Source organism: Aplysia californica, unplaced genomic scaffold, assembly GCF_000002075.1.
Source record: "Aplysia californica isolate F4 #8 unplaced genomic scaffold, AplCal3.0 scaffold00164, whole genome shotgun sequence".
NCBI classification, from domain to species: domain Eukaryota; kingdom Metazoa; phylum Mollusca; class Gastropoda; order Aplysiida; family Aplysiidae; genus Aplysia; species Aplysia californica.
The window spans coordinates 29,644-56,447 of NW_004797434.1; the positions used below are offsets into that span (position 1 = coordinate 29,644).

A 26,804-nucleotide genomic window follows, 5' to 3' on the forward strand; every position below is an offset into this window, starting at 1 on the left:
AAAATCGTTGCTGCAGGAATAGAACAGTGCATTTTCCCTCCAAAAGCACTGGATAAAAACCTATGGCAAAAGGCAAGAGTAGGGCAACCGCACCACTGGAAGCAAAGCAAATTACTAACTAGGTCGCTCTTGGCTTAATGTAGTGAGGACTCTAAGTCAGTCATATGTTTATACAACACCTGCATTTTTCTGTATTTTTCCATGTACACTGCACCAAAATATAAGGAAGGTTCACAAATGCCCTGGAAGCAGAGAAAAGTTAGCCTGGATTTAGTATGCTTGTAAGTACTGCTCAACATAACCGCCAAGCTGGAAAATGTATACGATGAGCTGAAGATATTAGAGTAAACTAAAAAAATCCAAGTGGTCTGATAAAATAGAACTAAGCACTAGCTATGTACATAAAATTTCATGACAAAAACTTACCACTTTTCTGTTTACCAGAGTCCTCCTCGACATCTTCCACACCAAACTCCAATCTCAGCCTTTCTGTCAGGCTTAATTGTTTCTCGGGTTTACTGCTCTTCGCCTTTCTTTTCTCGTCTGTAACAAAATATAGATGATGACAACTCAAAAATGTCATAGGGGACAGTATAAGTCTAATTCAGATGTCATGAGACCTATAAAACAGAAAATACCTCTCTCGTCACAATGAAAATATAAACTGAACTTATAAAATGTCAGTACCGACACCCTACAAATAAAAATAGTGCTTTTACTACATTAAACTCAGGCGCAATAACGACTGGAAGCTTCATTCCCAGCATTTAACACTTTGCAGTGACATCTCGCCGATGGTTACCATCCAGTTTCTTTGGATTTTCCAAAAAAACACCTGTGCCTTTTATGGCAAGGGTTTTTAATTATATGGGCCTTGTGATGGCAAAGTGTTAAAGAGTGTTTCTGACAACCCAACAAGTTGAAAAGTGAGAACAATGTGAATATGACACAAAAACAAAACAGCCTAAAAAAAATAAAATGCAACAGACAGCAAAACAACATGGTGATGTAATGATTTACAAAGAAGAGGAAAGTCTATATTAAATTTAGGAAGCATTAAATGTAATGACAAGTTGTATACCTTTCCTAGGATCAGAAGACTTAAACAAGGGAAGCGTTGCCAGCGTAGGCATCCGATGCTTCCGCGGATTCAATGGTGCTGATGATCTTGAAGGTGAGTGTGAGGACGATGAAGGTGAAGTGCTTGAACGGCTGGCTGAAAAACTGTTCTGATGCAGAACGGTGGATGAGGACAATAATGATGAAGATAATGCAGAGGAAGAAGATGATGAGGAACCAGAGCTCGGAGATGTCTTTGTCTCCGTAGCTGACGCCGGTTTGTCTTTCAAACGCTTCCAGTACTCAAACAAGCTGACCTGAAATTGCACATTTAAAAAACAGGACCTCAAGATCAAGATAAATTGGGACATGTCAAGGGGGTTTACATGGAGAAAAGGCTGAACGCCCATCTGGCAGAGAAGAGGACAGTAAAAAAAAGACATTAGAAACTAGATGCCACACGGGCGAGAAAGAAAATGATTTTCATTCCTTTGACAAAAGTACAGTCAAATCTGCTCTACCAACCAGCCTACTGAAGACAAATAAGTGGTACAAATGAACAACTACCTCAGCCCTGTGTTTTCTTCTATTTTACAATGACACTGTCCAAAATGAGCTCTTGTCTCCTCAACAATTGGAAGTTGTCTTGCACATCAGTAAAGGGCTTCAAGAAGCTTAAATCATCATTGGCTTTCTCACCCCGGATCAGGATAAGGCCCACAAACAAACACTTTCCACTTTTCCCAACCCTAGGCTAGCCCCACTTAATTACTTAATATCATTTCATGTCTTCCAAAGTTTCTGTACATCAATTTCTTTGACTCTTTTCCTGGTTCCACTTGGTCTTCCCCTTGACCTTTTACCCTTGAGACTAAAAGAAGAACTCAAATGACCGCTTATTGTTGGCAAATCAGAAACAAACATCTCAGTGATATTTAAGAAGTTGGACCTACAAGCAGTGCCCTCCTACCACCTGTACAACACTCAGGAACTAGACAAACAGAATTAGTAAACTAAACAAGAAGCCTAAAGCACCTAGAGAGGAAACAACAAGCAGAGGAAGACATGAGACGATAACGCTTATAAAGAGGAGCAGTTGGAAGAAGGGACTACTGAAAAAATCCTGAATTTTCACAGAAATTAACTTTCAATGACTTACCAATCAAATACAGACTGTAACATTAGCTGATTACTCTCCTAGCCTGAACTGTAACGCACATGTAATTTACACTGTAACTCATTTACAGAGAGAGAAAAATCTAGACCACATTGTTCTAAAAAGATAAAAATAGCTTACCGATTTACCCATTTCTCAACTTTCTCAATGCTATCTTTTATGTTCCCACTTCTTGAATAACCTTACAGTGTTGAAATGGGCTTTAAAGCTATTCAATTTTTTTCACATTTTTTCTTTGCTTTCTGTCTGTTGTTTCAGTCCATCCATCTAGCTTTTCCCTGCAAGAAATGACTGATATTGTCTTGATATAATGCTGCTCTACATTTAAACTTAATGCTATCTTTTAAGCAGAATTTGTGTTGTGTAAACATATGTAGGGGGGCTCTCGTGGCCTAGAGGTTAAGGTGTTGGCCTCTCATTCAAAGGTCCCGGGTTCGAATCCGGGTAGCGACCGGAAAATTTTCTGCTCTAAAATTGTCTCCTTTCACTTCCTTTCCTGCTCTCTAGCAATGTTCTGTCGTCTGCTTTCAATTCCACTTTCTGCCCCAACCCCCGCACCTCCTTTGCCCCCTCCTCTGGGCTCCTGACTCTTTCTGCAGCCTTTCTACTGCTACTCCTTGGCTCCTCCTTACTGCTGTCTTTCTGCCACACCCCTGATCTTCTGGTAGGAAAGATCTACACCTAGCCTTCTCGGACAAGGGCGAAAAATCTCGGAGGGCCCGTGTGCAAGTTGCGCACGTTAAAGATCCCTTGGTGGTCTAAAATCGATAAGAGAAGGCTTCGGCCGCCACCCGGGCAAAATTCAAAATTTCCTACCAACTGAAAATATTAGGTGTGTCCCGCGCGCTCATATGACCTATGCAGTTGAGAGCGCCGTAAAACACTTTACAAAAACAAAACAAAAAAAACAAACATATGTAGTAATAACATGACCACTATGTAGAACTTGACTTAAAAGCAAGGAAAACAAAGAAACAGTCTAAAAGCTGACACTCCTGTCACACAGATGCATATTTCCAACTCAACATTTTACTGGCCACAATGAATAAAATTTACAGAGAAATATTATTTGAGATCTCAGGTAGAACTGCATGCACCTCCCAACGGCATCTCACAATACAACAGGAAGGGAAAAAGTATGTACGAAAGCAAGTTCTCAGGTAGAGACATAGAAAATGTAGAGGTGTTTTTATGTTGACTGATATACTCAAATTAAAAATTCTCCCCACTCCGAAATCAAATTTGAGTCTTCTGTGTGCGATGACAAAGCATCGTAACAACTACACCACAGAGGCCAGTAATGACATAGGACACAAGACAGCCTTCAGCACTGCGAGACAAACAGGGCCCTGAGACAAGAAATGTGGCCAACCACATTGACACAACAAGAGAAGCTATATGGGCCGACAGATGAACCGAGCTGGATGGCCCAATATACGGCAGATACTGGACTTTTAGAGTGATGCGATCGAGAAGAAGAAGAAGAAGAAGACACAGGACACCAGCATAAATATTCCTAAAAGTCTGTGAAAACATACCTTCTTTTTCGCTGCTGGGGCTGCTTCTGCCGAGGAAGAGATGGAGGAGGAAGAACCTGGGGCAGCCAACCCACAGCCACTGTGAGGAGAAACCGACGCACTCGAACCTGGTGTGGTGGAGCTCAAGTCATCTTCAACTCGGCCAGCACTGGGGGACAACAACGACGTGGAAAGGGCTGACGGGCAAGACGACAAGGAGAGCGCAGACAGTGACGAGGATGGAGGCTGACATTCAGAGCCGCTTGGCAAGTCATTGCTGCTGACACACACAGTGCCAGCTTGTGACAAAAAGATAGAGCCACTGACAGACGGCGACGAAGATCCTTCGTCCTTGGAGCTGGGAGATGATGCAGACACCCTGGACTGCACAGCAGAAGAACCTTGAGCAGATGCTGACGACGTAATAGGCGACATTTGAGAGCTGTACTCCTGGGCAACAGATGACATTGCATTGTCTGACATTGCCTCTCCCGGCCCAAGGACGTCGTTGTCCCACACTGTGTGGCAACTCCGCACCTCCAAGAGATTTGACGATGACACACCTTGACCTTCCACAGAAGAATCGTCATTGCCTACAGAGTTTTCTTGCAACACACGACCCGATCGTTCAAAGTTACTGTCACAGAAACTGTCGACAGCTCCTGTAGAACTGTTGGAAGTTGTCTCTGCCGGAGCAGGCGCAAAGCTGCAGAGTTCTTTGGCCGACTCCCCACAAGTCGAGTCCACATTCCCATCTGCAGAGTTCAAGTCACTCACCACATCCTCTACATTGTGAGACTCGGACACAATACCTTCCCCTGAAACATCCGCTTCGCTGTTACTCGCAACCTCGGGACAAGCCAGTGGGTTTCCCCTAGCCTCTACATCGTGCGCTACACTGGCTGAATCACACATTTCCCCCCGTTCCTCCTCCTCTCTCGCAGTATGCACGTCGCTGTCCATCTCCTCTTCCTCCTCTTGCCGTGCCTGACTCTCCTCCACCTCCATGCTATGCGAGTCACAGTTCGTCCCCGACACCCCACCATCCCCTGCACTAACCCCACCCTGCTCCTCTTCTATGGAATCACACACAGACACAGCATTGTCCTCCGCCGACTGTGAACACTGACCACTTGAACTGATGCCCTCGTTGGACACCTCTGGCCCCGCATTACTAACCGAGACGGTGGTCACCGCATCTCTCGCACTCGATATGCTAACGCTGACCTCATCCTGGTCAGGGAATACTGATGACGTCGAGCCACCTGCGCGGCTGACCCTATTTACATGCTGGGAACTGTCCACAACCTCCTCGTCCCGACTGAGGCCAGCCACCGCTCTCTCCTCCCCCCCTCCTGGCTCACTAATACGAACCTGCACGACAGAAGAGTCCGTGCACCCATTATCACAGATGTCAATGTTATTATGGCCTGAAACAGGCAAAGGCAGAGAGTTCACAATGTCTTCCGAGCTGTTCACTTGGCAGTCGCCCACTGTGTCACGAGTCCTCCTCTCCTGAACCGCGTCCAGCTGAAACAACCTCTCGTTCAAGTTCACCACAGCCGAGCTGTCGCTGAGGGAGGATGGCTCCATCTCGTGGGCATTGAGGTCCACCCGCACGGTGGCCGGGCTGTCAATGTCCATGATGGATTTGGTGGTCACACACCCTGCCTCACTGCCCTCCTCCATGAGGTTGTTCACCCCGTTATATACACTACTGCTATTTACAACCACCACAGTGGAGGTGGAAGCCGAGCTGCCAATTCCGCTGTCTTCCTCCAGTTTAGCAGAAATGACTTCTCGGAAAGGAGCCCCTATGTGACCAAGGCCATTCTCACGAAACAACAGAGATGAGCTCGCCTGGGGAGCCTTCTCCTTCCCTCCCTCAGCACTACTGTCAACTTCCATCTTCTCAAAAATGTTCCTTAATTTGAGAGGAAAATGAGAGCTGGATGGTGGAGGCACGTTGACCGAGCTCACGCTAGGCCTCACCCCAGACAGTCCATTCATCCTGGCCACTGAGGAAGCAGTCACTGAAATAGGATCAACTTTCACGGGTGGGAATACACCAGAAGACGGCGAAGCTTCTGAACCAGAATCGTCTCTGTGATTCAGGTGGCTTGGTGTGCTGTTGAGTGATACGTGCGTGGAGCTAGCAGATGCACTTGCTCTTCTTTCCTCTGGTATGGTGCCCGAGAAACCATTCTGAATGGGGTAGTTCTTGTGCAACAACAGTCGCTATGGGCCACAAAGGAACAAAAGAACAAAAAAGTAAGAATTAAAAGAAAACTAACATAAAGTAACACACAACATGAAACCAATGGGTTAATATCAAGAACAATTTCAACATAGGCTACACAAATTGTGCAATTTCCAACTTTTGAATTATAAAAGGCAAATCCTCATTAGATAGAAATGAAAAGATTTATTTCATTTATCACACGCATGCATTGCCGCAGCAGAAAGATCAAAAACAATTTCAGTCTCTTTCACTCATACTCTTTCTCTCATACACCAACATAGAAATTGGAGGAAAAGACCAAACTTTACAAAAGGTATTTTGTCACAAAACAACATTTGTAACACACAATGCCAAAGCCCCTTGCTATGGTCGCTTTAGTCAATTCATACAAAAGTATTACTCTTTCCTCAGTTTTAAATTTTAGGCTTGGAAAAATATTTCAATGGAAAATGTAGCACAAATGATACACACAACATTTCTCAAGTATTAACACTAAGCCTATCCCTTTCACTCACTTCATCTTTACACAACATGTTATTTCTATTCTGCTTGGGAGCGCACAAACGTTGACAGTAATATAAAAATTCTTAACACAAGAACACTAACAATGTAGCAGTTCTTATGTTATGCGGATGTCAATAGCCTCAGTCTGAAAAAGAGGACATCAAATTTCTGGTACGGGGGGGGGAGACACCATGAGACACTTCAGCCAACTGACCCAACATAAAAGTGACTTTGAATCGACTCCTGCCCACACAAGCCTCCCTAAGGAAGGTAGCACAAGGTACCATGCACACAGTTACAAAAACCTTGGTTTAACTGAAAGTCTTACATCATCTGTGCTGTGTCTGTGCGGAGGGAAGAACTGCTTCACTCCGTTGGTTCTCGGCGCCACACCGATGCTGTTGGAGGCAAAGCTTTCTGCCAGGACACCAGCACTGGGGGAGATGACGGACCCACTGCTCTCGCCAGACAAAGACTCTCGCATTAACCGGCGCTTCTTCAGGGGTGTCACAAAATCTGAGAGAAAGATAAGCATTCAAGATGTTCAAATAACAGTACCCTCCGAACACTGTAAATGGCAAAAAAAAAATAGTGATAACCATAAAAATCCCCCCCCTCCTCCCCATTAAAAAAAAACCCCAGGCAATATAACATCTACAAAATTAGACTACCACCCTTACCCAACATGTATAAAACTAAGCAAATGTTTCCATAAATTCATTTAGAGTAATGGATATAAAGAAACAGCAGAATTTTTAAAAAATCCAGCTGCAAGGAATTCTAACATACACCGAGGCACTACGTTCAGGGATTTTCATTTCAGTTTCCTGCTGTTTTTGGATTGACAGTGGGTTTTTAAAATAGTTTTAGTAAGAGTTTTACTGCACTTGCAACACAATAAGGATATATATGTGCCGAAGATTAGAGGTGTTACAAGAGAGTAACAAACACAGAAAAGAAGGAGGGGAGATAAAGACAACAGATGTTTGATAGGAAGGAGGAGCAGACCACACCAGAGCACCCGCCAACCACCCACTGACAGTATTTCGTTAAAGCAGACTTCGTTGTATGTTTCTATTCAAAATTATTTAGGACTTAACTGCTGATGACACAGATGAATTCAATTTCAATGCAGAGCCCATTTGTCTGAAGTCAGAGCCTTACAGTAAAAAGTCATAGATGGGCAAAGAATCAACCCAGTACATCACACTCTAAGAAAGCCTTAGAAGACTGCCAACTCTTTATCAAAGAGAGAGAGAACACAAAACAATTCCTCTTGACAAAATGTTAAAATCTTGTTGCACCAGCATCCTTTGTGTTTGAATAGTGAAATGATTTTTGTAAGCAAAACCCCTAAAATCTAAAAAGACACTGGATCATGAGGGCTCGAATAAAGAAATGGGGAAAGAAATAGAAAAAAAAAAAAAGAAAGAAAATCACCAAGTGGAGAAGTAGCTCTCGGACTTCCTAGGCCAACAGCGAGATTGGGGCTGGCACTCCTCGGGGCGGGAGAAATGTTGTCGGGAGCATCCGTGCTGACCGACAGGCCCTGCTTGAAATCCACCGGCACGGGCACTTCATGCATGGCTTGACGTAACCAGCGCTGCAAGATAGTTTAGTAAAAAGTTTTAAGGCACTTGCAACACAATAAGGTCAAATAAGCGCAGAAGATTAGGTGTTACAAGAGAGTAACAAACACAAAAAAAGAAGGATGGGAGAAAAGGACGATAGATAGATGTTTGATAGGAAAGAAGAAGCAAACCACACCAGAGTACCCACCAACCACCCCGCGCTGCAAGAGAGACCACACAGAGTAAACAACCACGTTTGTTTTGTTTTAGTAGAGGTTTTACGGCGCTCGCAACTGCAAAAGGTCATATGAGCGCCAGAAGATAAGAGGTGTCACAAGAGATCAACAAACATAAAAAAAGAAAAAGGAGAGATAAGGACGATAGATGTTTGATAGGAAAGAAGGAGCAAACCACACCAGAGCACCCGTCAACCACCCACACAACTACGTTTACTCCACAAACACTGGTTGTAACGGAATCAAGCCGACTTTTCCCCCCCAACATCTCATGAGATTTGCTTCAATTGCTACGCACAGACATTCTTCAAATGAACTTCTCTCTATGGAGTTCCATAAGAAGAACGCGTTAGCTTCAAATGGTACCCACACATTAGCTTCAAACTGTATCATTATAATACTGATTAAAAAAAAAAATTCAACAGAATCCTGTAGTACATTGTGCACTGTAATGGAAATCTGCCCAACAAAAACTAGTATAAGAGCAAGAAGAAAATCTTTTCCTTTGCCATCTAAAACAGTGACGATGAAAAACAAGGACAAAGCCACAATACCCAGTAGATATAAAATGCAGCATTCACACAAACTCAACAATCTCACGTTCTAAACAGATATCAATACAAGTCACAACATTAATCATCCAAGATAATGCTTTTTACCACCCCTGCCTCCACAAACCTTCTTAGCAGAGCCTGCTGCATTGGCATCTGAGCCTTTACTGCAGCCTGCGCTCTGGGAGTTCCTTCTCTGCAGATGATCCATTGTGTTCACATGAGGGCTCGGTAAACATTGTACAAACATTTCTTCTTGCTTGTTCTCATCCTCATGTTTATTTGACCACTCTGTGAATAAATGCTGAAAAAAAAAAGAGAAAAAAACCGAAAAAAACCCATGAGGAATTATTATTTTTATAAAGAAGCAAAAGGTATTCATAATACAGTAGTCTCCACCTAAGATCCCGGTGCTCGGGAGCAAGGCGAACCAGGATCTTAGGCGAACCGGGATCTTAACCGACGAACCCAGGGAAGAATCTATGGTGACCCATGTTAAGGCTCATCATCATTGCCTTTCTCCACCCTGCATCAGGGTATAGGCCACGGACAAACACCCCCCACTTTTCTCTATCCTGGGCTAGCCTCTTGTTCCCCGAGGTCTTCCCCTTGATCTCTTGCCCTGTGGGTTCCAATCCAAAACTTTCTTTGTTATGCAGCTGCCTGACTTATGTTAAGGCTCACAATCGGTAAAATGGTCTCCCTCCACTCTACAATGAACTGACGTGCCCGCTTGGTGGGTTTATGGCATATGGCGAGCAAAGAGTGGTTAACCTTGACCTATTACGGTGCATAGTGGAATGAAGCGTGCCATTTTGACTTATCATGCTATCATGAGTCTCAAGATCTACGCTTATCCAGTTGCCCCTCCCCTTTACCTGTCGAAAATTTATAGCTTTCCATCTCTGACCAAGCCCCCTCCCCCACAAAACCGCCTGTGTCGTTACACACCATTACGTTGTGAACACACCAATTAAAATTCAGTCCGTCTCGCAAATTCGGGAGTAGAGACAACTGCTGCAATGGTCAAGGAAGAGTTCACAGTTTGATGTGATCCCGCCTGGAGCGAATGTGTAGGCCCTACCCACCCAGCGAGTGATGCAAGTTTAGGGGGAGAGCTCAGGTGTGAGTGTGATGTTCGGGGAAAACAAACACGTCGGTCAGTTCACACCCCGGCGTGATCCCGTCTGGGGCAAACTTTGTATCGCTTCATCGAGTTTTACAACGTGTATGCGATCACATTCATGAGAGTGGCTGATCTCTGACGCGACGGACAGTTTATTGATCTCAACTTTTCACTCTTGGTTGATCGGCTGTGCCAGCCCGGGTTGTTTCTCAAATTATGATCTGAAATGCGGGATCTTAGCCGAATGTCAACCATCAGAGCGGAATCTTAGAGGTGACTTTTGTATAGTAAAAATTCTGTTTTCCTAAAACAATGGGATTTTAAGCGAACCGGGATCGTAAGTGGTGGGATCTTAGGTGGGGACTACTGTACTGGAACACCGAGTTTTTTAAAAAGTTCTTGCACCACAACTAGATCATATAAGTGCCAAAGATAACTGTAATCAGAGAGTAGTATACATTTTTTTTAGGCTCAGCACCCCGATCAACACAATTGGGTTATTTAAGAGGTGGGTCCTCCGAATTTAATGTCCATCTCCAGCAGGACCATGCCAAATAGGTTGAGAGCCTTGAAAGCAGCACAAAACTACTTGAGTACAAGAACACCCAGTCTAGAATTCTGACCAGGGCCATACGCTCCATAGCCTTGCAAGATATTAACTGAGCAAACAGAGTGCCCTAAGAAGGGGGAGACATGAGGATAAATGTTTGCTACAAAGCAGCAGCACAGAAGTAAATAACACTAAAGCAACCACCAACCACCCACCTAGTACATTGAACATAAAATGAACATAAGAATTTAAGACTGAAACTATCAATAATGTAAATGTGTGACGGTGATTTAAGAGAATACTCACTAAAACGAAAGGAAAAAAGTATTTAACGGCCAGAAATCTTCAACTCGCTCTTCAACAACACCTTGAAACCATGGTCTTCATCTTGAAAAAAATTTTCTGAGCTTGTTGGATGTTATCCAAACAGACGTCAAGTAGAATAATGAGGCACAATAAATGGATATGAGAAGAACACAAAAAAAATATTTAAAAATTGTAAATTGAGACAACTACCTTTTTCGTCTTGATGAACTTGAACTCAGAGCTGTTGTCCACATCGGTAGAGGGTACAGGGGCGCTAACAGGTGTGGCGGGAACAGACGGGGTGGGTGGCACTGACAGCGGGGTGGCTGGGAAGCTGCTGTTACTGTTGCCCTCATCCGTGGACAGAGATGCAGTATCCGACAGAACAGAGGTGCTCTGGACCCGGCTTTTCCTGTTTTTCATTGAACAAGGAAGTATGAAAATGACGAAGCTCCATCTGTTACCACCAAGTACAAAAATCAGGGATACAAACATGTGAGTCAAAAATTCCTTTCTTAAGATACAGAAAAGTTTGGGTTTTTTCTTCCATTTTTTAAAAACAGTAAGAGCAACCGAACAATTGAACAATACCTACTGCTTAAACACCCAAAATCCAAACAAACGATTCTAAAGGCATCTTAAATTGTTCTGGAAGTAAGAGCAATGGACCAGTTAAAAGTAGAAAAAAAACATGTAGTTTTCTCCACCACCATACCTACTTAGTGCAAGACTATACCATGTGCCATTTTGAAAAGTGACTTATGATGGAGTCTTAAACGCTGAACCGTCGCCATACCCCCGATTCACAACATTCCAAACTTTTAACATGAACCAACACATTTCCCAGCAGACCAGATAACAACAAAAAAAAGACACCCTTACTCAACAAACCTTCTTTTTCTTTTGCCCATCCTTCTGACAACTTTCTGAGGAGACGGCTGTTCTTCCTTCACGGGCCTGGGCACCACTGGCGGCTCAGGCTGCGCTGACACCCCCGGTGGAGCCGCAGCGACGGGCGACACACTGCCGGTGGGTGGGGACAGGACCACTGGGTCAGGCTGCTCTACCTTCACCTCTCCTTCTCCACCACTGCCGGGCCCCGGGGACTTCATCTGTACGTCTGCTGCACCCTGCACGGGTTCCGGTTTCACTTCCGTCTCGTCGACTGGCCCATCCTGAGATCCCGTCCTCGAGTGACCGTTCCCCCCACCTTGGTTTTCACCTTCCTCTTTCTGAAATAGAATTCAATTTCAAAAATGATAACCAAAGCTATGAGCAAGAACTTTTTGAATTCTAGCATGTTCCATATTTATTTTTTCACATCAAAAGACAAGGCGAACAGTTATATGAAAATCTGGTGGTGACAAAATGAAAGAAAGTTTCAGCATATGGGTTCAGCCCTACAAGAATATTTTCACACTTCCTTTCCTCAAAATAGCAAAAGTTAAGACAATTACACCATCAAACAGTAGAATTATTAACTCCATGAGTTGGCACAAACCTTTTTAGACTTTGGTTCATGCCCTTTCTTAGTCACAGTGTCGCCTTTGGCAGCTGCTTCCTTGCGGCGTTCCTGTCTTTTCTCCATTTTCTCAAAAGCCTTCATAATTGCATCAAGCTTTCTTTCTTCACGTGTCTGAAAACATTGAAAATTTATATACACAATGAATTATATCAAGCTAAAGAAAGGCAAAGTACCCCGACAAAATGACTTAAATATGATCACATTAAAAAAGGAATACGACAAAAGAAAGCTTGACAAGCCATATTCTTTAACTTTCACTGTCTAGAAGTTGTGAAAAGTAAATTGTTTCCTTTTTCCCATTTGTTTCTCAAACTGAAACTTCTTACATAATTTGTAGACTATGAATCTCTTTTAATCTTCAAGGGATCAGCTACATAAATATCATCAATATATGTCCAAACTTTGGATCTTTATAAAACCAGGAAGAGAATCACTTGGGAGTAAATTGTCCCAACCATGATATTTAAGGTAACTTTGTGATAATACACAAATAGAATTTATTTATGACCCTCACTACATTAATAGGTCTAGTAAACCTGAGAGACAACAACCAGTCCCCATTTTCCACTGTCCGCTTGTACATTACAGCAGTGCTACAAAACATAAACTTGACATTACAAATACTGGGCCATCGTCAGAGGCACCTTTCTTCCCAATTTTAGTTGAAAAATAACGGGTGCCCTATTCATGGTTCCGATTTAAGTGCTCTCTTCCTCATCAATTTTCTCAAAACTTAAAAAAAAAAAAAATTACTCAAGACGCCAACGGAATGAGGCTGACAGTATTATACTAAAACCCACCATCTTCCTTGGACAGTCTGAAGCAGTGCCCGAGTCTTCTGTCTCACTGGTGGCTGTGTTTGTAGATGCTGCTGGTACTTCACTCTTGCAGTCCACTACTGTGTCTGGTTCTTCCTGACTTTGTCTGCGGGCCGACAGTCGTCTTTCTTTCTTCACTTCATTTTGGTGATGGTACGGGTGGTCTTTGTTGTCTTTCTCCTTTGTCTTGTGCTGAGGACAGAACAAGAGGGAGAATGAAATATTTCACACAGTAATCATGTTTTCCCTGAGTTGCTGAAAGCAATGTCAACGTATTGTTTTACAGACATTCAGTCGCATACTTTAATGTCTAAAGGACAGTGTTTCAAATCTTTTTTATGGCAGCATGTCTGTTCCAACTCCTAAATAAATTTCCTAATTTCAGGACACATATATAATTCTCAATACTTTTCTTGACACTAAAATGTTTACTTTAAATACTCTTTCAAGAAAGTTTGCAAACTCAAAAGAGAAAAATCAAGGGGAAAGCTTTCTCTTTGATGAGTAGTTATTACCTCTTTGTTCTTCCCTTGTTTTTCTTTTGTGTGACTCGTGGCGTTAGGTAAACTAAGTACTGGCTTCTCTTCATTTGCAGGTTCCTCCATTATTCGACTGGCTCTCCTCGAGGACACTGGTTTAGCTGGTGGTGTCAGTGGTGTTGCTGGGGGAGGCGACTTCTGTTGATTTAAAAGAAAAAAAGATGTCAGATGTCAATGACACAACTCATAACAAAAAGTTGCACGGAACAAAAAAGTAAGGCATCAGCCAGGCTGATTTTTCCTCACCTAACTCTGAGTCATAATAAATGTACGGCTTTCTAAAAATAAAGCTTAGTAGGTCTTCGATTATGGAATGGGTAACATTTTGATAGAATCTGTATATAAATTATAGTTTATCAAATCAATGTTTAGAGCTCTTCACAATGCTCTTTTAAAAATGCATACAGCTCATATATGTAAACAAATCTAAAGTCTTCATCACAGTTTACACAATGGAAACTGGCTCTTTTTTTCCGGCATATCATGTCCTAAACTCTAGGAGCTGAAATCATGGTTTCAGATACAACCAGGGACACCACTGGGATTTTTATGAAAATAGCTGAAAAATTTATGAAGTAGCATAAATATTTACCACCAAAAAACAGCTAATCGACACACCTAAAGTGGTTAAACAAAAAACAAAGGCCGTGAATAATAATTGCTATATGTGAAAATATCAAACATAGTTTTTTTTTTAATCTGGAAAAATGGCATCCTAATACAAATCTATGATTTTAGAAAACTTGCCTGCAATGATGAGTCTTTCACATCAAATGCTCCCATGGTGGACGCTACGTCCAGCTGACCGTCCAAGAGTGCTGAGGCGGCCAGGAGTGTAGACACGTTTGACAGTTTCACAGGGCTGCTCAGTTTTGGAGGAGGCGGAGGGCTGGATGCTGTTGAGAACTTAATCTGCAGGGCTTTTACTGGAGTAGTGTTGCCCTTGTTGGGGCTGCCCACAGGAGGGGACCGACTCGCATTCAGTTCCTCACAAGGTGTTTTCTCAATCTCCACTGTCGACTGGCGTCTTCTCTTGATACCAAGCTCTTTCTTTGCTGACCTGGGCACAAAAAAATATTTTTTTATATGACGCTGAAGTCATAAATAGATATCTGGGATCATATGACAGCAAATGCAAGTACAGTCGAAATTTTTTGAGATGGCCAACTTAATGTCCAGGAGAAATGTGGTTGTCTTAGACATGTCGATGTTTGAACAGTGACATTTAAATTTTTTAAAAATTGTTTTTTAATCCAAGGGGAAGTGAGATGTGGGTGTTTGTGACGGTGATTGTCTTTGACAGGTGGCCGTTATGGCAGATTCAATTGTAGATGCACGTCAACACCCAACTGCTCAGGATTTCCCAAAAAGAAGGAAGTCTTACTAATAAAAAAATCTGTAAATAATTTTCTCAAATTTACGGCCTGCAGGACGATATTTTGCTGCCCCTACTTAGTATCAAAGATTACTATTAATGCAGCCAAAACGTTTCTTTTTTTTTTCTTTCATACCCACTTTTTTGCTGAAGTGTTGCCCTATTTTTACATATTTTCTCATTATTTATGGACTAGCAAAAACTATTTGGTTGTGTAAAAGTTACAGTTTCTTACAACTTTTTTTCATAGCACATTTTATTTGAGAAAAGCAGAAAAACTACTCCCCCCCCCCCCCCCCCCATTTTTTTCAGCTTTCATTTTCATTCCCAAAAAAGAAAAAAGAAAAAAATTACAAGTTGGAAAAAGAATCATTACAATTTTATTATTGGTAAATTATGTCTTTATTATTGGTAAATTATGTCTAAATCCCTTTAAAATGTGTTCCCCATCACCTCCGTCTTTGTCTGCTCCACGCAAAATAACTATTGCTCAGAGCTTGCTCCCTATTTACAAGCATCCCATGAAAGCCTTTTCTGTCTGGATTATGCATCTGAACCATGAACATCTGTTGAACATCAATAATCTTTTTTCAATACTCAGTACTCAGGAAAATCTAGTTTTTTGCTTTTACAATAATACACTTACTTGTGGGAATTTTTCACTTTTTTCCAATATCTTGACACTGCACAGTTGTTCTTTATACAGGCACACTCAACACAATAGGAACTGGAAGAGAAAAAGCATTAAAAAAATTATTATCTTGCAATATTCATACACAAAAAAGTAAGTAATCCCATTATTTTTCTGTTTTTCTGAACCGAGTTGGCCAAAATGGGAAATGCTAAACAGAACAATACACATAAGAAAATGGGGATAAAGAAAACAAAAACTTGACTTTTACTTTGTGGTTTTACAAAGAGATAATTCACTTTTTAAACTCCGGACCTCATTCCCAAAGGCATAAATGTGAACCATGCTGACAAAATGAGTAACTTCTTGGATTCGAGCCCTATGGAAATAGGTGTACCACGCTTAAAGGTGAAGTTTTTACTATTTATAAGAATGAAATAGTAAAAGGCTTTTTATACTTAGAGAACATGGCATCAATAGAAAATTTACAAATTTGATCCTAGTTTCAATTTTTGGCCAATATCTCCATCTGTGGAATGCGAGAAGTAACTCATTTTGTTAGCACGCCTCACAAATTGTTCATGGTCTACTATGATAAGTAAACTGTCGCAACCTAAAGTGGAATTCACCCACGAAATTTTTTTCCCGCAATTCAAAACTGAAGGGCCCCGCTGCAAAAAGAAATTTTCATTACAGTCACTCAAATATTCTTTCACCAGTCTTTGATACAAATTTTCAGAAGAACAACCCGCACCCCACAAAGTAGACAAAGTTAAAACTCACCATTCTTGATAGTTGTAGTCAAAAGGTATTGTGATTTCCACTTGACTAGAAATCTCATGCCGAGAAACAATCAAAAAGAATACCTTTCCTCCATCAAATGTGTGTTGAACCTGCAAGTAATAAAAAGCATTAACCAACATGTTATTCCTCTCGAGTCACAAGTAATGAGCAAGATTATCATACACAAATCCAGTTGCTAGTCGACATCAACATATTTACTTTATGAAACATCATTCACTATTCAGGTCTGTCCTATGTATAATAGAAATAGACACACTTTTTTCATTTGTACAGTCATTTGATAAAACAAACAGCAAAGCATACTACATTACATGCAAGAACGATCACCCCACATTCAAATGAAGACACTAAAAAAGAATTTACACTAGTTATTCTGAAATTGAATCAAGACTACTTTCACAAATTGAGGATCTTTTCTCATTTCATTCACATTTTACATAAGACAGTCTAAACCTGCTTGATACCTCAGTTGATACAGGTACACTAAAACAAAACAAAAAGAAATACAAAAGAAAATTTTTAAGAAATCTAATCTCAATCCAACCTCAGAGTTTGGAGAGCATGACCTCCGGATGAAACGAGACTCATTGCCATAATTCCGAGCATCTACACATAAGTCAACATCCAGTCTTGAATAAAACAGAACAAATGGTTGCAACCTGTAATAAATGGGGAAAAAAGAAGAGATAAATACTAAGACAAGCAACTGGTGGATAAAAACAATAGTTGCACACAGTACAATGGGGGGGGGGGAAAGAAGAATGAATCAATATTTCAGCAGAAGGCTGCTTGACACTCAAGTATGGATTTCTTTCATCTGCTCCACAAAGCCAGATACTAAATTACAAGGGTAATTACTCTGCAAGCCTTCAGTTTTCGTATTGATCTACAAGGAAGTATCAGGCATCGTGGCCTGCTGGTGCCTTTCCTTTCTTTCATGGGAAACAAAAATCAATTTCCTCAGGCCTGAGAAAAACACAGGCAGGGGATAATGTGCATTTGCTGTAGAGAAAGAGTGAAGACACTAAAACTCTTCCCGCTTTGATATCTTCCTGCTTTGATATCTTCCTGTCTGTATTTTGTTTGATTTTCATTTCACAAGTAACTGACACTAACGAAAAGCTAATGAAACCAAAACAAAGAAAAACATATTTAATTTCTTTTAAACAGAAGAGAAAAAAAATCCCCTGTAAATCACCGGTACAAATCAATTTCTTACCCTGACCCCTCATCCATTCCATAAAAAAATTCGGAACGTACACATTTACCCAAGAAAATATATAAACTATAAAAGCTCAAAAACTTACTTTTTAAAACAATTCACGTAAGAATGTTCCTTGTCATAGTCGTGTCTGAGCATCACTTTGCCTTTATACTCTATGATCGCCTGACCAGCAGGGATCTCTTGAGTGGCCCTCAGACCCTGAAAGAGAAACATTTAGTTTTAGAAAAGAGTTTTACAGCACTTGCAGCATAAATTGGTCTTATTAGGCCCCCACATCACTGCAGGTGGTACTACAGAGTTACATACAGAGAAAATGAGGAGGAAAGATAAGGACGACAGATGTTTGATACAAAATAAGGAGCATACCACACTAGAAAACCCGCCAACCATCCACGAAAAAAGAAAAACTGTTCACTACCTTGGACTTAGAACCAAAGGTAACAGTACATTTGAAAAAGAGATAGAGACAAACTCGAGTGCAGATCCACATCTTGGAATACAAATATCATCCCAGCCCACCATCAGGTACACACGTAACAGACTCCAGTACCCGTCAACATGATCTACTTTTACTCACACCTCACTGTACATTTTTTGTTTGTTTTTAAAACAATTAACCCATTATGAGTATATACAGCTCCACTCTTACAAACTGACATTGCATCCCAAAGATCACAACAGAGGAAAACCAATATAATATTCAGCTCTGAGAGCAAACAACCATTATGATCTCCTATTAGAATTATGAGGAAAACAGTTGTGTAAGCTTGAGATATTACTGTCTCATATTTTTACTATGCAAAAGAACGATTTAAGCCAAGAACATACCTAGAATAACTTCAGAAAAATAATACCATAAGAGTCATGACGTGGCAGAATCAGGCGCTCGTCAATTTTTGGGCACATAGGGTTATTGGTACCATCTTAAAGCCTGTTCATTTGCCTTCCTTTTGGTGAAAAAAAATACCCATCTACCTTTAATAGAAGTAGGGACATTTGCGATTGAAGGAAGTTAGAAGCGCCTGGTTTCAAAGGCAAAATTAGTGAGAAAATGGCTGCCAAAGTTTGGTAACTTCCATAGCCTGAGAGTCCTTGAAACCTGAAAATTTACATTTTTTGTGCCCTTAATTGTCTTTCAGTAAAATCCACACCAAAATGTGTTTTTCAATGGACATAAATGGTGTTGAGCCCAAAAAAAGAAAACAAGAAAAAAAAAATGGCCATCGGCCAAATAAAATGCCAATATCTGTGATTTCATAATTTTGACGAGCGCTAGAGTTCTCCACGATGCCTCACATGTGGTAATCTAAAATAAGGAGTTAACAGAACTTGTAGAAGTCCTGTTTTAAAATACCCAAACAGTTCAAATAGACAAAGAAAACTTACATTACAGTCACTTCTTGGGAAAAAGACAAAAAAGTGATAAAAAAAAAATTCTACTTGTTATCTCTCAACAGATAAAAGCTGTTGACAGACCTAGTTCTGCCTGTCAAACACAGCATTAGACAAGAAAGTAGTCCTCCATAAGTTTCTATGTAATGAATCATATTTTGTGTGGTCTTCTAGTTTTTGTGAGAATATATTTAAACGTACCTTTCTATTTTTCTTTACATCAGCAACACACGTAATGTGAGACTGAAGCTGGTCAAGCAGCATTTGCGACTCGTCAACCTGTGAAAAAAAATTAAAACAAAATTTCAATGATAAATCAAAGAGCAGATATGAAGGAAGGACACAAAATGCCTCAGTTGAAAGTAAAAATATGTCCCAGATATTCAATCAATTGCCCAATACGTTGTGTTTCTGACCTTTGACACTAACCCAGCATCAACATATTAAAAATAAGCATCTGATAATAAAGAAACTATCAGAATCAGTCACTCAGACTAGACAGTTCAATAGTAACTTCATTTCTAGAATGCTAAATAAAGAAATGTCAGTGCATGCTTGTAATTCAGTAAACATTACAATGAAAATAAAAACAATCCTCACTGCACAAATCATAATAAACCTACATGAAGCTTTGAAATTCAGAATTTACAAACCCATCATTCACCACTTGCAAAAACAAAAAAGATATGTTCACTGTTGCATTGCTTGATTCAACTAAACAGAAACAGAAAGAAGGAATCCTTAAAAACAACACAATCTAATAACCTCATTGGGACATTTTGAGCCAGTGAGCTTCTCTAAAACTGATGAGAAAAAAAAAAAATTATTAAAAAGAAACAAGTCATAATTCTACATTAGACTTTCAGAAATTGACTTTGTATTATATAGGGGGAACCCAACCATAGTGCAAGGGTTGGCTACAAATACAACCGTCACATTCAGACTGAGCTTATACTTACTGAATGGGTCACAAGGTAACTACTGAAGAAGTCTTTGACACCAGCACTGTATTGGTTTTCATGGGCATATTCATAGGAATCAACCCATGGACTGAAAAGGAAAAAATTAAGAAGACGATTAAAAATAAAAATCAAGAAAAGATAGTCGTGTCTTCAAGAATGTAATAATGTAGAAATTGTTCAACATGTATTTCAAACATTATTTCTTTCATCACTGAGTACACATTGACTAAAGAGCTTAGAAATGCTATTCCAGTAAGATAAACAATAAGCCAGGGGAACCTTGCCATAATTCAAATGCTACAATTACAATGTTATTTTACAATATTTTCAGTATAATACAAATACTTGTGCATTCATACATACAGGCAACTTATTTTTATTTCAGCACAATAAAGCATATTAATTAAGACAAGCTTCCAAAACTTAGAGTAGAAAGGGTTTGAGAAATGGAGTGCCATACCATAACTGTATCACCCCTTAACAGTTTTAGACACAAAAAGTGGCCTACGAAAAAAAACGAATTTGCTGAGCCATCTGAGCTTTTACTCATCATTACACACAAAGAGGCGGGAAGTACCTTTGCAACCCCCCCCCCAAAGAAACCCCAATAAAATACTTAAGCACAGCTGTAAAACCCAGAACCACAAAGCCATTACTATGAAGAGCAACTTTGAAACAACAAGATAAAGTTCATACCTTAAATTGCTGTTCCATGGATCACCATTCAATTGGTCCAAGGTTAGGAGAAGTCTGTTTTTCGTTTTTCCAGTTTTCATCCTTTGAGAAGCCGTTTTAAAGATCTGAGGACATTAAAGCATCATACAGGCATTTTAAAAAAATGTATACATTGACTTTTCAGAAAAGATAAGTACGACATGAAGTCTACTACATTGTGCAAAAATACAGTAGATCTAGATGAATGGGAGGCAAAGCTGCCAATTTATCGAAACCATGAAACAAGACTCTACTCATATGGCGGGTCGAGATGGTCTGCACTGGCAAAAAAAAAAAAACCCCCTCTAAACCCTTTTCACACATTTGTCTGAATTGAATAAATTCATGCTAAATACCTAACAATGGTAATGGACACCATTACAGTAGACATATAGGCTTCGCCTTCATTATTATTCGCCAATCTGGTCTTGGAAGTTCACAATTTTTCTTAAGCATTGGCAAATCTGTGTGGAGAATTGCTAGGAAACAGAATAGGTATTTTCTGACACTAAAACGGACTTCCATACTCTAATTAGACCCTCAAAGGCATATTAATAATATGTTTTTCACATACTTATATTCTAAACAAATAACAACCCAATCAATCACAATAACAGACTCGAGCTTTACCTTTCTTGGTTTCGTTGCCTTTATGTTTTCTTTCTCTTTCTTCCCAGCTTTCTTTGCCTTTTTCTGAATACCCGACTTGCCAACTTTCAGTTTCAACTGCGATTTCTCTTTCACTTTTCCTGCACGTTTCTGTCGTAAAGCTTTCTTCTTTCCCACAGGCAACTTCTTCCCCATTGACTGCAAGGCATTTGTAGCTTCTTCTGGATCAGTATCCGTAGCACTTGTGTCTGATAACACATTCCGCGCTGGAGAGAAATAATACAGTTTTGAATCTTGTACTTGAACAACACGGAAATTCACATTTGATGAGGAAAACAAGTAATGTTTCACAGAGAGACAACATACTTCTAAAGAATACAACATCTGACGATCATTTCATACAACGACACTGAAAACTGAGGTTTTCTTTCACCGACACTGCACTCAAAAACTCTACAATACAAGGTAAGTGATTCATGAACAAATAAGAGTTGCACATCAAATAAACTGATACCCAGTCCCCTTTAAAGGATCATTCGCCATTTAAGTACTGAAAAGGAACCCAGTGTATACAGCATCAAACCATCTAGAAGCTGTAAACATCATCTCAGTCTTCAAACAGGAGAAAATGTACATCTGATCTGTTACTGCAGTGCCCCACAATGAGTACTTGACTCAAAACAAAAGAACCTCCCCATCCCAACAATCAAGAAAAAAATAATTCTACTTTCATACAAAGAAGCATAATGAAACAATGAAACAAACAGATTGACAAACAAACGTGAACTACCTGCTAACTCCTCCCGCTTCCTTTTCTGCATGACCTTGGCTTGTGCAGCATCAAGTATTCTTGGCTGACACTGTTCACAGAAGTAACTATCAGGAATGTTGTTGCGATCGACTCCCATGCAGTCAATGTGTTGCCACACACTGGAAAATATAAAATCAATTTCAGACTTCAAAGTCTCAAATACAAAAAGGTTTGGCGTACAGTAAATATATAAATTATGCAATACAAAGTGACGTCAATGGAATCCTCATATTTCTAGACTTTCTACATAAAAGACACTCTTTCCAAGCACCTAATATCTATTTCACAGTATGAAGACAATACTGTACTAGCAAGTGTACTTTTGAAAATCCTAATCCAGCAGCTGCATTCCTCCATGAAGCTCATATGCCTCCAGCAGAATGGGGCCAAAATGGACAAGTAGGGACAGGCGACAGCAATGACTACATTTTGTCTTCTGAAAGACATCAATTCAAGATAACTAAAATCAATTGCTGACAATAAAAAATAAAAGTGAAGATTTAAAAAGTTTGATTACTATACACCTTAATCAGTAAATGTCACCAAAAAAAAAAAAAAAAAGTTTTCACACTTTTCAGAATGAAGTAAAATAAAAGGACAAGTTCTGAGAGAAAAAAAAAACAATCAACGGAAATCCCACAAACCTGCACTTGTCACAGCAGATCATGTAGCCATCATCGTGCAGGTATCCACAAATGCAGCGCGTCACACTGTCCTCCACAATCTCTTCGACCACAGAGACAAGAGGAGTGGTCTTGACTTCTTCCTCCATCTGGACCACCCCATTGACTTGCAGTGGAGACGGAGGTCTCGGTGAAACCGGCCGGGGCGGTGAAGGGGGCGGAGGCATGCCATAGTTGTGGTCCTGAGAAAGTCATTCAGATTCATGAAGTTTCAACCGCTGTAACTTGACTGTGAGCGCGCGCGCATATACATGTGCATGTGTGTATGTGCATTGGAGTGACAAGGGAGTTTAATCAAATCGTAGAGTAAGAAATAACAGACAACACGGAAAGTCTTTAAAAAACAAATACAAAACACATTATGTCCGGAGTTAATATGTAGTAAGATACAAGAGAGAACATCAAATAAAAAAAATTTTTAAGTAAAAATCTATAGACAGGACAACTTTTCAAATGAAAAAAAAAAAATCTATACCTGGTAAGGTAAGCCAAAGTATCCTGTACTGTTTTGAGGGAGGGTGCTGGGTGGGGGAAGAGGTCGTTGATACGTATGTTCTGGCAGTGGAATGTCCAAGACATCAGCACTGAGGAGGAAAACAAAAAAATACAATTGGTGCCAAATTACGTAAGATTCTACACAATTTCTTTGAAATACTTTGGGACCCAAAAAAAAGGGCCTCAGGGCAGAAAAAAAATACCATGTCAAGCTGTAAAAGTAAAGGACAACATGGGGGAAGTAAATATTTCAGAAGAATATACTACTACTGCTATCAATCCAAATTAACTGCTGTAGTAAAAAGAGAGGAGAGAGAGGAACATGCTAGATAATGGAAGGACAAACTATGTACAAACCAGATTGCAACTCTAAAATTTCATGGTAAAGCATTCATAAGTGGAACTAGTCGCTGTACATCAAAATCTTCCACTATAAAGAAGTGTCCGCCAGTCCGGACAGGGTTATAATTTTGAAACTCATGAGCCAATACACGGAATTTTGGAGAAGCATGCTCCTATACTCCAGAATTGGTTTCACCGAATGGGTTGCAGACTTTCGCTTGGAGGACTATGCTAACATACCTAGACCTATTAGTGGTGAAGACAGTAGTAAGGCAGGGTTGTCCTTTTCAGTTCCTTTACAGAGTGGGTGGATTAGATTATAAGAAAAAGACCTCCCCAGGCTGTTATATTGGGATCCAACAGATCTCAAGGAGTCAAAAAAAGGATCATGTTGGCACTCTAGCACTTTTTTTCAATAGCCATTGCTAAATGAAAGAGAAAAGAAAGAATCTTCTAACTAATTATTAGTTCAATGAAATGTGTGAGCAGAAATTTACCTGGGTCAAGACGGTGGTGACAGCACTTGGTATCATGAAGTAAAGTTAAAGGAAAAATTTTAATCTAAAATCTCCACAGATACTCATGAACGAGAGAAAACAGAAGCATGAAATGCGGAAATTATTTGCTGCAGAACCATACTCTTACACCATTCTACTGCTCTGCTATGTTACACCACCAAGTATAAAAAGGATTTAAGTGAAAAATCAGCGGAGAAGTGAAAGTATTTTATACTCTTTCATTCCATAATTATAACTGTAAAAGTTCATTTAAAAGAATGTCTACTTACTCAGTGTATGATGAAGATGCTTCATCTCCACTGCCATATTGTGATTCTAGGCCTCCATTGGGCTTGACAGCACCAACTCTCAAAATAATGCTCATCTCGAGGGTACCAATTCTGGACGTTGGGTGGCTACATCGAATGGTACTTTTTCACCCTTTTCCAACATTGCAGAGCAAACGTTTTGAAGAAGCACTGAAAGAAAATAAAAATATATCAATGGTCATTAAAAATGAAAATGTTATGAGATTGAGAAGCACGGAAACAACTCTTAAAAATATGTGCATCAACTGAAGAAAAGTCATCTGACTTACGTTGAAAAACAATAGTCAGTGCCAATTTCATGATGATCAATAGAGGACCTCAAACTTATCATGTTGATATGTCGAGGCTCCATAATTGACATTGTGAACCAAATCCATAGCTGCTAATTTTTCAAAACCAAAAAAATGGCCTCTACTACACAGCAGGTCAAGATGGTGGGCAATGGACAAATAACCCCTCCCCAAACAGTTTTACTTTTCTGCTTTCAGTAGATTCAAGGTAAACATTAAATAAGGCTTTTGTCTCATTGTTATTTGCAAATCCAGTTCTCATGTTTATTGGCAAGTCAGTGAGAAGCAATAGGCCTACTAATAGTATATTACTAGTAAACAGAGGATACATATTTTCCAACCAAAAAGCGGACTGCAGCACCCAGTCGTTCTTCAAAATCAACACATTTTTAAAGTACTGATTGGCAGTGTCAATCATTTTAAAAAATACAGCAATATTAAACTTTTGAAACTGTCATGTCAGGAACAGCTGAAAGGTCCGCATCCACTAATCACTGATAAGTGAGCTTGTGGCTTCCAATATACACATTTTGGAATTTTTAAGCATAAGTTGAGTATTTGTTCCCGTAAACCTTTAACTTTAAAAACAAAAGGCCCAATTATCCAATAAGCGCACTTACAATTAAATTGAAGTTGTAGCCGAACACTTTTCTCAGGATTGTTCGATTTGACTTTTCTTTCACTTTCCAAACAAAACTGAGTGTGATCCCTTAGTCAAAGAACAGTTTTTTTTAAAATCCCAACCTACACTAACAGTTATTTCGTACCAACCGTCCAACCTCCATCAACCTGTTGACATAAATTAAAAATCCTTTACTACCCATTGGATCTATATATCATTTTCTAAAGAACAATAAAATGGCTGAAAGAAATGAATTTGAGGGGTATTTGTTGTGGGCTTTGCCTTTTGAAGTTGGGCATACTTAAAACCATACATTTTTTTTCAGAGAAGGATAAAACTTATAATTATGAAATAAAAATTGACCATAATTGTGCAATAGTGTCATGCATCATGTTCACAAAGCCTTGTGCAAAACGTGGATGAAATTTCAGACATGTGGTGTCCTCCCACTGCCTTAATAGCTTTGTGGATACTATAGGAAACTAACAGCAGCACAAACATCAAGACCTTTTAGATTTTTCCTTTTTCAAGCTGTAAGAACAACCTACACAATGAGTCTTCAGAAAAAAATCAACAAAAAATAGTTTTTAAAACCCCCACATTACACCAGAATAGAGGCAAATGTCCCCATTTATATGCATTACTGCTGTCTGACATGGAGAATTACCCCAGGCCTACAGACAAGCAAAATGATCAAACAAATTAAGCTTATTTATTACATAAGTCAGGTAAGACAGCAAAACTAATAATAGAAAACGGTTTTGGAAAAATATGCTCTGATAAACAATCATGGTAGCCTAAATCCTAATCCTTAAATACAATTAGCACTGGGAATAGTAAATCCCATCGACAACAACAGGACATACAGTTTGGAAATAATATATATGACCATTTCAACAAGAAATAGTAGACATCCTGAGTAGAAGTAAGGCCATTTAATTCTAAAGAATAACATTAAGAACTTTCAAGAAGCTTAAAAGCTGCCCTTAGGCCTGCCAAGAGCATTGTATAGGATCAGCTGTACTTTCATACCATCACTCCAATCTCATTCTCAGGAGAATTGTACGGCATTTTTCTCTCTAACAATTTTGAGGGTTATATTTTATAATGACTAAATCTTCACTAGTAGCAACGGTCAAGTGGCACAAATCATAACTCATCAGTTCTGACATACTTCAAGATTTAGATAGCCAAATAGGAGGAGACACCAGAACACACGTGTGTCCATTGTGGGTCAGAGAAGCATCGCTAATGTCACACACATCCAAGGGCTTACACAGGCCAAGTGAAACAAGAATAGCG

At 39.9% G+C, this 26,804-nt stretch overlaps 1 protein-coding gene across 2 annotated transcripts in view; it reads right to left on the minus strand.

Annotated features, from left to right (window-relative positions):
* The window catches only part of LOC101864222 (inactive histone-lysine N-methyltransferase 2E), a 47,023-nt gene that overhangs the window by 11,263 nt on the left and 8,956 nt on the right, over positions 1-26,804 (minus strand). For both annotated transcript variants that reach the window (XM_005097783.3, XM_005097782.3), the window contains exons 2-25: positions 24,552-24,740; positions 23,403-23,511; positions 22,889-23,109; positions 22,224-22,363; positions 21,455-21,699; positions 20,807-20,910; positions 20,108-20,198; positions 19,350-19,427; positions 17,839-17,954; positions 17,076-17,190; positions 16,511-16,620; positions 15,743-15,823; positions 14,469-14,781; positions 13,698-13,859; positions 13,165-13,374; positions 12,341-12,475; positions 11,731-12,071; positions 11,050-11,251; positions 8,985-9,161; positions 7,940-8,102; positions 6,828-7,015; positions 3,775-5,991; positions 1,082-1,376; positions 427-543 (exon numbers count right to left, since the gene is read on the minus strand). In XM_005097783.3, the coding sequence (XP_005097840.1) occupies positions 427-543; positions 1,082-1,376; positions 3,775-5,991; positions 6,828-7,015; positions 7,940-8,102; positions 8,985-9,161; positions 11,050-11,251; positions 11,731-12,071; positions 12,341-12,475; positions 13,165-13,374; positions 13,698-13,859; positions 14,469-14,781; positions 15,743-15,823; positions 16,511-16,620; positions 17,076-17,190; positions 17,839-17,954; positions 19,350-19,427; positions 20,108-20,198; positions 20,807-20,910; positions 21,455-21,699; positions 22,224-22,363; positions 22,889-23,109; positions 23,403-23,511; positions 24,552-24,646 (6,025 nt within the window). In that variant the 5' untranslated portion in view covers positions 24,647-24,740. The remainder of the gene's footprint in view (positions 1-426; positions 544-1,081; positions 1,377-3,774; positions 5,992-6,827; positions 7,016-7,939; positions 8,103-8,984; positions 9,162-11,049; positions 11,252-11,730; positions 12,072-12,340; positions 12,476-13,164; positions 13,375-13,697; positions 13,860-14,468; positions 14,782-15,742; positions 15,824-16,510; positions 16,621-17,075; positions 17,191-17,838; positions 17,955-19,349; positions 19,428-20,107; positions 20,199-20,806; positions 20,911-21,454; positions 21,700-22,223; positions 22,364-22,888; positions 23,110-23,402; positions 23,512-24,551; positions 24,741-26,804) is intronic.